At 40.1% G+C, this 10,753-nt stretch overlaps 1 protein-coding gene across 2 annotated transcripts in view; it reads right to left on the bottom strand.

Annotated features, from left to right (window-relative positions):
• Positions 1-1,079: 1,079 nt before the first annotated feature.
• SEL1L3 (SEL1L family member 3) overlaps positions 1,080-10,753 on the bottom strand; it is a 129,574-nt gene continuing 119,900 nt past the window's right edge. The window contains exons 21-24 of one of the 2 annotated variants that reach the window (XM_043971344.1): positions 10,406-10,533; positions 9,608-9,710; positions 9,441-9,513; positions 1,080-2,347 (exon numbers count right to left, since the gene is read on the bottom strand). In XM_043971344.1, coding sequence (XP_043827279.1) covers positions 2,220-2,347; positions 9,441-9,513; positions 9,608-9,710; positions 10,406-10,533 — 432 coding nt within the window. In that variant the 3' untranslated portion in view covers positions 1,080-2,219. The other variant, XM_043971343.1, reaches the window with a different exon arrangement.

Genomic DNA, 10,753 nt, shown 5'->3' with positions numbered 1-10,753 from the left:
ATTATCTGGCCCCAGTTTATTTTGTGTTTCTTCTTGCTTTGTAATTCTCTCCCTTTTCTTTTTTTTATTTTACAAAATTTCTGACGAGCCTCCAATTCTTTGGGTGAGCTAGCCCTGCCCCCCCCTCCAGGTAGCAAGTCCCCCCCAAACATAGCTATAGTCAGGGGGAGTGCAGAGAGGAGTTGAAAAGGGAGCAGTCAGGAGAAGCTAACAGAAGTAACATCTAGGAGTGAGACAAAGACCCTAGAATCTGAGGTGAGTGATCATTTAAAGAAGGGAGCCGGGGCAGCTAGGTGGTGCCGTCAGGAGGACCTGAATTCAAATCCAGCCTCAGACACATGACACTTACTAGCTGTGTGATCCTGGGCAAGTCACTTAAACCCCATTGCCCCCACAAAAAAAAATAAAGAAGGGAACCACCTCTCCACTTTTTAACCTCAAAAGTTAATGTGTCACCAGAAAAAAAAAAAGCTGTCTGATAATACTTCCCCTTACCTCTGCTTTTACAAAAATGCATGGACTTTAGAACTCTGAGTGATTCAGTATCAACAACATTGTGTGTTGATCAACTGTGATAGACTCGATTCTTCTCAGCAATACAATGGTACAAAATAGTTCCAAAGGACTCATGTTGGGAAAGACTCTCCAAATCCAGGAAAAAAAAAAAGAAATATGAAATATGGATGCAGATTGAACCATACTATTTCTTTTGTTTTGGGTGCTGTTGTCTTTCTTTTTTGAGGTTTTTCCTTTTTGCTCTGATTCTTCTCTTATAATATGACTAATTCAGAGATATGTTTAATGTTATTGTACAACCTATATCAGATTACTTGCTGTCTTGGGGAGGGGAGGGGGGGAGGAAGGGGAGGGAGGGAGGGAGGGAGAAAAATTTGAAACTAGAAATCTTATAAAAACAAATGTTGAAAACTATCTCTACATGTAACTGGAAAATAATAAAATACTTTTATAATAATAAAAAAAAGAACTGAGTGATTACATATGAAAAAGGAAAAAAACAGTCACTTCACGGGTGGTAAACAGTATAAAAATAATTTTATTTACTACTGTAAATAAAGTAGTGCAAAGAGAGTAGACTGGACCCACAATATTGCATTACTGATTTAATTATTGTAGCACACACACAGGCACACGCATTCCTCTTTCATATACATATGTGTGGAAACAGGCACACTTATGCACACATACACACACACATACACACATACACACATACACACCACACAGCATGGCACACCTCTCTCAGAACCCAAAAACCAGGCACAGGGGGGACTAGGATCTAAAGGATTGTTTTCTGCATATTCCATTGGCCTACTTCTATTCTAATGGGTAATTCGTGGTGAAGACTATTCTTAAATACTAATCATTTTCTAAATGGCATCTGAAGGTTTACAATTGTGAATAAACCATATCTGGTAATATCATTAAAGCATTTTAAGCACTATGATCCTAGAAAAATTTAAGGAGAAAAATGTAAACCAATTTACAATGACATTTCCTTTTCTGTAGCTCACACTGATGCGGACTTAACTCTAATTAAGGCGCCTTTTGCTTCCTTTAGGCATGACAAGACAAAGAGGAATTTGGATTGTGCTTCCAGAAGCAGCCTGGTGGTGGAAAGGACTCTTCTTCTCACAAATGCTATGGACTAAAACATTATGAATCTTGCTTTGGGTCTACAATTGCCTATTTTTCAGTAAAGGAAAATTTTGAAAGGACTCAACAACACTGATGAAAGTCCCGTTAAAACATAGCTTGCTTTAAGTGGATTAAGATAGAGCACAGGTAAGTAAATGATGTCCCCTGAAATACAGCAATACCATCATGTGAATCCAAGGGCTGCAAACCCCGTAGGCCACAACAGGGCATCAGTCACATTCCTAACAGTAGCATAGGAAGGGGCTTCTGCTATATTTGCCTGATGTCCTTGAGAAAATCAGTATCTACTCCGGATACTTCCCTGTAACATAAATATCCATATCCATATGTCTATATTTAAGATCTTATATTTATTTGCATAAATATAAGTATCACATAGACATAGATATTTACTCAAGTGCAATTTTAGCTTCTAGTAGTCAAAACATGTTCAAAGGTTTAGCATGTCATTCCCTGGTTGCAGCATTCCTAATGTCTGCTATCAAATACCCATGGTCCAAAGGCTCCATCTCTCTTCTAGGCAAACGTGGAGAGTCGGCGATTCACCCTCGCTGCTCTAAATTATTTGCGGGAATGGCCTCTTCTTGTTCCAAGGAGTCAACAGCTGGATTTGCAATGGAAGTGGCTGTTTCTGAAGAGGGCTGTGAAACAGATGCCGGAGGACCACTGGCTGTAAAGACAGACACACACACACACACACACACACAGAAGAAACAAAAAATATACTGAACACCTGAAACAATAGATAGAAAAAACCCACAGGTTTAGTGAAAGCTAACGGATGCTAGGCTAGGCGTCCAGTTCCAGTTCTGATCGCTTGCTGTCGGCGGAGCTTTGGACAAACCACTAAACACTCCTGAGATGGCACTGGGGTGAGTGCTCTGGCCTTGAGGCCAGTTCCCTTATTGATCACCAGAGCTCTGCTGGCTTTGCTGGCAGATGTCTCTGTCCTCCCTCACAGGCCATGTTGGTTCCTCCTGGAGCTGTTGTCTTGACTGGAGGGAGAATGACATGCATGAAAGGGTCAGTGCTGGACTTGGGAGTCTGAAGACCTGGGTTTGAATCCCTAAGGTGATCTACTTCACTTTACTTAATAAATACATGTATGTATGTATGTATGTGTATATATATAAAATTTATTTTTTGCAGGGCAATGAGGGTTAAGTGACTTGCCCAGGGTCACACAGCTAGTAAGTGTCAAGTGTCTGAGGTTGGATTTGAACTGAGGTCCTCCTGAATCCAGGGCCAGTCCTTTACCCACTGCGCCACCTAGCTGCCCCCATACCTTCTGGGGCTGATTGCCATGATTCTCCAAGAGATGTTAGTCCCATATAATTTTCATAAGTTCAGCCAGCTTTCATTCCTAATATAGGTCAGCTTTTAAAAATGCCACCGTGGCGGCAGCTAGGTGGCACAGTGGATAAGGCACCAGCCTTGGATTCAGGAGGACCTGAGTTCAAACCCAGCCTCAGACACTTACTAGCTGTGTGACCCTAGGCAAGTCACTTAACCCCCATTGCCCTCAAAAAACGAAAAACAAAAAACAAAAAAAACAATATTGGGGTAGCTAGGTGGTGCAGTGGATAGAGCACCGGCCCTGGATTCGGGAGGACCTGAGTTCAAATCTGACCTCAGACACTTAACACTTACTAGCTGTGTGACCCTGGGCAAGTCACTTAACCCCCAATTGCCTCACTTAAAACAAAAATGCCACCATGCTTTGGGAATTACAGCTTCCCCTTTGGATTATCTGCTGTGATGGAAGAGAGCTTTGGTGTACAGAAACCAGACTCATTTCTTTTTTTTTTTTTTTTTGGTGAGGCAATTAGGGTTAAGTGACTTGCCCAGGGTCACACAGCTGGTAAGTGTTAAGTGTCTGAGTCCGGATTTGAACTCTGGTCCTCCTGACTCCAGGGCCGGTGCTCTATCCACTGCGCCACCTAGCTGCCCCACCAGACTCATTTCTATCAGGATTTTTATCAGAATGGCTGCCTCCCCAAGATGGTATCAAGTGCTGTGGTCTCCAACTATGCCTCCCTTTCCTCCAAGTTATGCATCACTCCTGGAGGGAAGGGACTGTTTTCTTTTCATCTTTGAATCCACAGCATCTCACATAGTGTTCTGCACGCAGACACACAGGAAGTCCTTAACATTTGTCATAATATTAGAAGGAGCCCACTTTCCTAAGCTTCTGCTAGGAAGTGAAAGGAAGCAGGCTTGAGAGGAAAGATTCTTTATGGACTATCATTAGTCCTGATGAATTACTTGGAAGGAAGGATATGTTCTGAGGTCAAATGTCATGAAGATGTTCAGAATTCCCAGAGCTGGAAATTATTTTCCCCACATGTGATCTCATGGCATTTTCTGCTCCTCAGTCACATATCATGTCTTACTTATATCAATCATATTTAGCTCTGTCCGTCTTGTCTTCACTATTTGATTATAGCCCAAAGAGGGCAGTGAGAAGCATCGTGGAAGGAAAAGTGGCGTTGGAGCCAGGATAGCAAAGGGTCCAACCATACTGGCTGTGTGACCCTGGCTTGGGCAACTCTCAAAAATGATCACTTGCTGACCTACTGTGATGGACTATATTCTTCTCACCAATGCAATGGAACAGAAGAGTTCCAGGGAACTCATGATAGAAGAGGATCTCCAAATCCAAGAAAAAAAAAGAAAGAAAGAACTGTGGAGTATAGATGCTGATTGAACCATATTATTTCTTTTGTTTTGGGTGCTGTTGGTTTTTTTTTCTTTCTATTTTGAGGTTTTGCATCACTGTTCTGATTCTTTCTCTTGTAACAGGATTAATGCAGAAATAGGATTAATGTTATTATGTGTATATATATGTGTGTGTGTATATATATCTATATCTATATGTATATGTATATATATATATATATATATATATATAACCTATATCAGATTACCTGCTGTCTAAGGATGGGGGGAGGGAGGGGAGGGAGGGAGAAAAATCTGAAATTGTAAAGCATGTATAAACAAAAGTTGAGAACTATCTTTACATGTAATGGAAAAAATAAAATACCTCATACATTAAAAAAAAAATGATCACTTGCTGAGAAGGAACCAACAGGCCTTGGTAGAGGTAATTTCTATATCTGGGGGTTCCTTCTACCATTGAAATCATGGATCTAGTCCCTATTCCCTTGCCTTCTGAGGTCAGGAAACCAGTTTTATTTGTTCACTATTTCTTTATTTCAATTCAAGAAGTAGTTATTAAGTTCATGCTATGTTTAAAACATTGTAACAGGCAATCCAGGGGAGCCGAGAGAAATACAAGTCACAGTATCTATTCTCAAGGATCTTGCAGTCTTTTAGAACTGTCTTATTTATCTCCCCTATTACTCGATTGCCTAGAAGATTATGTTCACATAGTAGGTACTTACTGAATGAATACATGTAGCTTTATCAGAAACTTCATTTGGGGACAGTGAGCCAAGTTCTTATGGAATGATCGCTCAATAAACATTTATTAAACATCTATTATGCACCAAGCATTGTGCTACCTCTCCTCTGGTAAACTATGCTCTCTGAGTCAAGGAGCTCAGAGTCTAACGGGTGCCCCAAAGCAGCTGCAGCCTACTTGTGAAGAGTAAAGGGGGGAGGGGGTTAGAATATATGTGTGTGTGTGTGTGTGTGTGTGTGTGTGTGTGTGTGTATTTAAACACATGAAGACAAAATCATCTGTTTAGGGTTTAGAGCAAGGGTTTTTTGTACCATGGACCCCTCCGGCAGTCTGATGAAACATATGCATGCCTCAGAATATTTTAAATGCTTAAAACAAAATACATAGAATTAAAAAGAAAACTAATTATATTAAAACAGATGTATTTTCCCCCGTCCGAGTTTAGGGACCTCATCAAATCTATCCACATTCTAAGAACCCCTGGGATGATTTTCGAAATATTTTAGTGTAGATATCTCTAGAACAATTGGTATAAAACTATGGTTGGAGCCACAAATTTCTGAGCATTGACCAATGCTCTACTGAACAATAAGGCAGAGTAATACAGTGGACAGTTTCAGACTGTGAATCCCTCAGAGACAGGAAGAAATGGGTTCATAACTCATTTCTGACACTTTAATTTCTCCATCTATAAAATGGGAATAATTATAATAACTGGAGCAATACCTACCCTACAGGATTGTGCTGAGGCTCAGATAAAAAAAAAAGTGAGTTAAATGCTTTATAGACTTGAAAGTTATATAAATTCTTTTATAACTTTTATGTTATTTTCTATTATTATTCTTTTTTTCTTTTTCTTTTTTGGTGAGGCAATTGGGGTTAAGTGACTTGCCCAGGGTCACACAGCTAGTAAGTGTTAAGTGTCTGAGGCCGGGTTTGAACTCAGGTACTCTTGACTCCAGGGCCAGTGCTCTATCCACTGTGCCACCTAGCTGCCCTATTATTCTTACTATAATGGTAGAAATTACTTGGCCTGGTATGTCCAGTAAGGCTTCATTTTTATAGGACTTACATTAGGTTTTGAGAACTCTTTTCAGGAATGCCATAAGATTTTGGGGTGAACACAGTTTAGGGGTGGAGCCTTTGGAGATGGAAAGTCAATTACTTGATCAAATATTTAGGAACAGTCTTTGGAAGTAACCTCATTGGGATGCCACCTGATAGTGACACTTTGCCAGAAGTTGAACAAATGACTCTCTCTCTCTCTCTCTCACCCTCTTGGTGACCTCTGCATTTCCATGTGGCTTCCCATTTCCATTCCATTATAGCTTCCCATTCTCCCACCCCATGGCTCTTCTCCTCATGGGATTAGGAGCTGGGTTCTTGCCTCTTGGTCCCAATGAATTGACTTTAAAAAGTTAGCTGGAATTGAGTCTTGTGGCAGCCAATCGACCTCCTTGAGACTAATTCACACCTTGTAATGGTTTCACCCAGTTTAACACCTTCTCATCTAGTTCCTTTCCAGGATTTCCCTTTCATGGGAAGTGCAAGAGTTTGTTTTTGTTTTTGTTTTTTGGTGAGGCAATTGGGGTTAAGTGACTTGCCCAGGGTCACACAGCTAGTAAGTGTTAAGTATCTGAGGTCGGATTTGAACTCAGATCCTCCTGACTCCAGGGCTGGTGCTCTATCCACTGTGTCACCTAGCTGCCCCAAGTGCAAGAGTTTGAAAAAATGGAAAAAAGGTTTAGCTAATCTAGTTTTTTTTCAAGAATAATATTTCATAAAAACAAACAAAGAAGAAGAATATTTCATCTAGTTAGTCCTAGAGGGTCAGGTGGTTTGATTTTATGTGCTCTTCGAAATGGAGTAAGGTACCTAATTGTTTCTACATGTATTTCATAGACATTATTAATATTATTTAAATAGTTTGTGCTAAAACTGGTTAATGTTTGTGTTGGGCTATTTTAATAAAGCTTTCTATTCTTACAGAAAAACTGCCTTTAGTGGGAAAGCATGATACTCTCCTCCCCTCCCCAGTGAATTAGTTCTATGAGAAACACCGGAGTTTGAACCCTAGGGCTAAGAACCCAGGTGTTACTGTTCACTTGCTGGCAGCCTATGCCAAATTGCAAGCAAAGCACCTTGGAAGAAATAAATAACCTCTTCAGAGTTAGCCTTGCAAACACCAACCAATAAAGTGATGGTCAATTTTATACAAGGTTTCAACCGATACTAAAGAGAACATAATTCTCTATGGGTGATTGGAGCCTAAAGCAAAATGGATGGATGTCTCAGTTTAAAAGTACAAAAATGAATTATTATATTTTAAAAACTGATGACGATACAGACTGAAATGCAAGTAATTCAATAACAAAGTCCCCTAGCTTAGAACAATGTGGCATTCACAGGGTTATTTTTTCCATGTGGCTCCTGGATTTTCATATTATCTGTGTTTTAAGGATTTTTTTGAACACCTTTCTAAGTGTCAAAAACTCATCATCACATCTTCTGCTACTACCCTGGTCCTTAAGAATGCTCAGAATTGGGGCAGCTAGGTGGCACAGTGGATAGAGCACCGGCCCTGGAGTCAGGAGTACCTGAGTTCAAATCTGGCCTCAGACACTTAACATTTACTAGCTGTGTGACCCTGGGCAAGTCACTTAACCCCAATTGCCTCACAAAAAAAAAGGAGGAAGGGAAGGAGACAGAGGGAGAGAGCAAAGAGTTAGGGGGAAACGTATAAATATGTGGGGTGGTACAGCATATCGCCCACTGAAAAGTGGAAAGCTGAGGAAAAGGAAGAAAAAGGAAAAGAAATGATAAATAAAGTGAAGGAGGAAAGAGTATATTGGGAATATAGATGAAGAGATGAAGAAAAGTAGAAAAACAACTTTTGATAAAAAACAATTCTACTAGTCCATGAATTTTCATGGGTACCAGCTGGTATAGAATCATAAAGACAATTTTCAACTCCTCTAACTGAATTGCATTTGTAATAATCATAACAATATTTCTACAGAGTAAAAATGACAACGATAATTTGAAATGGAAAACACTGACAAGATGCAAAATGGATGTGCTATACCTGGTAACAAATTTAGTGATGGAACTGAATTTGCATGAGCTAGATTTATAAGTCAGCTGACGATAAGGCATCAGACCTGAGAGAGAGTTTGGATGGTCCCTCATTAACTTCCTTATGGGACTGTAAGCAAAATGATGGTTCCATCTGCCCTCCTCACCACTGACTCCTTGCTCACCACCTCCTGACATCAGGTTTATTCCGTTCACTTTTCATTTTCTGCTACACAAATAATCCCCACGCTAATGTTTATAGAGCATGTTCCTTCTTCATCTTGTTTGCAAATGTCTACATAGATGTTTGTCAGTCTTTATGTCTTTTTATGTCTGTCCAGGGTGATGGAGCCCATTTCAGACTGCAATCTAATAAGTGGGTTCGTGTGTCTTTGGTCTTTACAGTACAAAGCACTATCCCAGCTCAGATATATGCAGAATAAATGCCTTCTGATGATGATTTCAAATTTCTACATTCATGTATTTAACACATATAATCCATGTATTTGACATGTATCACCATGTATCCATCCAGCTATTCAACAAATATTCATTGAGCACTTGCTATATGCAGGATACTGTCCTGGGTGCAGTGGGGGACACGAAGTTCTTTAAATCTCTATTCCTGCTCTCTCAAGAAATTTATAATCTAGAATAAGGGTTTATTAATGAATTTATTTATTTTGGGTGGGGCAATGAGGGTTAAGTGACTTGCCCAGGGTCACACAGCTAGTGTCAAGTGTCTGAGGCTGGATTTGAATTCAGGTCCTGCTGAATCCAGGGCCAGTGCTTTATCCACTGTGCCATCTAGCTGCCCTGCCAAAATGGTTTTTAAAAGTTCATGAATCCCAGATCTAGAAGATGAGCTAAGATGCATGTATGAGTGTCCACAATACAATGCAGTATCTGGCACACACAAACTAAATCTGAGAGAAATGCCCTTGAAGGGGCCATTGAGACAAGCTGGGGATGATCAGGAAAGGTACTCAATTCACTGCAATGAAACCAATATTTAATGTGGAAACATAGAGGATCTGATATGTGAGCTTGGCCTTGAAGGGCAAGGTGAGAAGGGTTGTAGTGTGAGGGAATCAGAAGGTATTCTAAATGGATGGAAAAGTCTAAGTAAAAGAGAAAAGGGAAGCAGGAAAGTAAGACCTAACGGAGGAAGGAAAAAAAAACCAAACCCACACACCCATCCCTTCCTTTCTCCCCACCCACAAGCCTCCCTCCCCCAATGGGTTTGATTTAGATAAATCATTACCTGAGACTGATGGAAAATACTGAACTGCCAATGCAATCAATACGGACACCAGAAAGGTTCCCAGAAAGTAGATCTGCCGAACATTCAGAAGTGGGTATTAGATGAATAACAGCCAGAAAGGGCAGGGATTGTAAAGACAGATGGGGGTGGGGGGAGATGATACCTACCAGGCTGGAATGCAAAATTCCATTACAGATAATCCGCAAATATAAATAAAACAAAGCTAATGAGCAAGGACTGAGTGAATCTTCATTACTATGGCTCCAGCACCTACAATAAAAACCATAAATCACCCTGATTATTTGACTTAATTTGGTGGTAATACTGATTACTGACATTTTCAAAGTCATCTACAAAGCTGCACAGGTTTTTTTTCCTTGTGAGCAAGAACAATTTCAGGACAGGAGACAGGTTTCAAAGCAAAATAGAATGACAGCCTAGCTTTCTCTTCACTTTTATTTTTTATAGGAACTCAAGGTGAATTCTCAAGGGCTTGGACCCCTTTGGGTAAGTATCCAATAAACCAGTATGAATCTTGCTGCAATGCAGAGACTGCTTGGGCAGGATACTCATAAAGCAGGTCGGGCCTAGCCATACAAACCCTCGACTCTAAGAAAACTTATCTGATGACTGCTCTTTTCACTGCCTGTTAGGTAAGCATTCTCCAAAGGAAGATTTTTATCTAGCAGGGTGACTTTATATCAACAACTCAATCCCTTAAACCTTGTGCCTAAGGCAAATAGTGATCAATCAGCAGAAGTTGGCTGGGCAGGGAGATTTGTAAATTCACTAGTTAGCCATGGATCTTGAGCCCTTTACCTTCTTTCTAGTTAGATAGGCTTAGTGGAGAATCTGGGTGCCTGGCTGGTGTGAAATGCAAGGTAGGCTTTTACCTGGGAGCAAATACCTTTAGGTCAATAACAAAAATCCCATATTGTGATCATCAAATGAAGTTATGAGCTCACCTTTCATAAAGTTCCCGAAGGACTGAGATGTTATTAGAATGAAGCGTTTGATCAATCTCGAGATATTCCAAAATGTGGTAGGGGATAGTAACTCCCTCTTCAATTAGAAGGGCCAGGTTAAAAAATCCCTTTAAAAAAACAAAATAAACAAACAAAAAATAAGCAAAACAAACCACAAATAAAATCCACCACTTCCAAACAAATCACATACCCACACCCCTCATCAGAATGTAAACTTTTACAACCTCCATATTTTTTTTAGTCCTAGTGCCAGATGGTTTTGTCATCTTCATTGATGAGTTGTTTCCCTAAATATATGCATCTGAGAAATTTATTTGCAAAAGAACC

Source organism: Dromiciops gliroides, chromosome 6 (assembly GCF_019393635.1).
Source record: "Dromiciops gliroides isolate mDroGli1 chromosome 6, mDroGli1.pri, whole genome shotgun sequence".
NCBI classification, from domain to species: Eukaryota; Metazoa; Chordata; class Mammalia; order Microbiotheria; family Microbiotheriidae; genus Dromiciops; species Dromiciops gliroides.
Note: the sequence above shows the minus strand (reverse complement) of the source record. Positions and strands in the feature narration are given on the sequence as shown.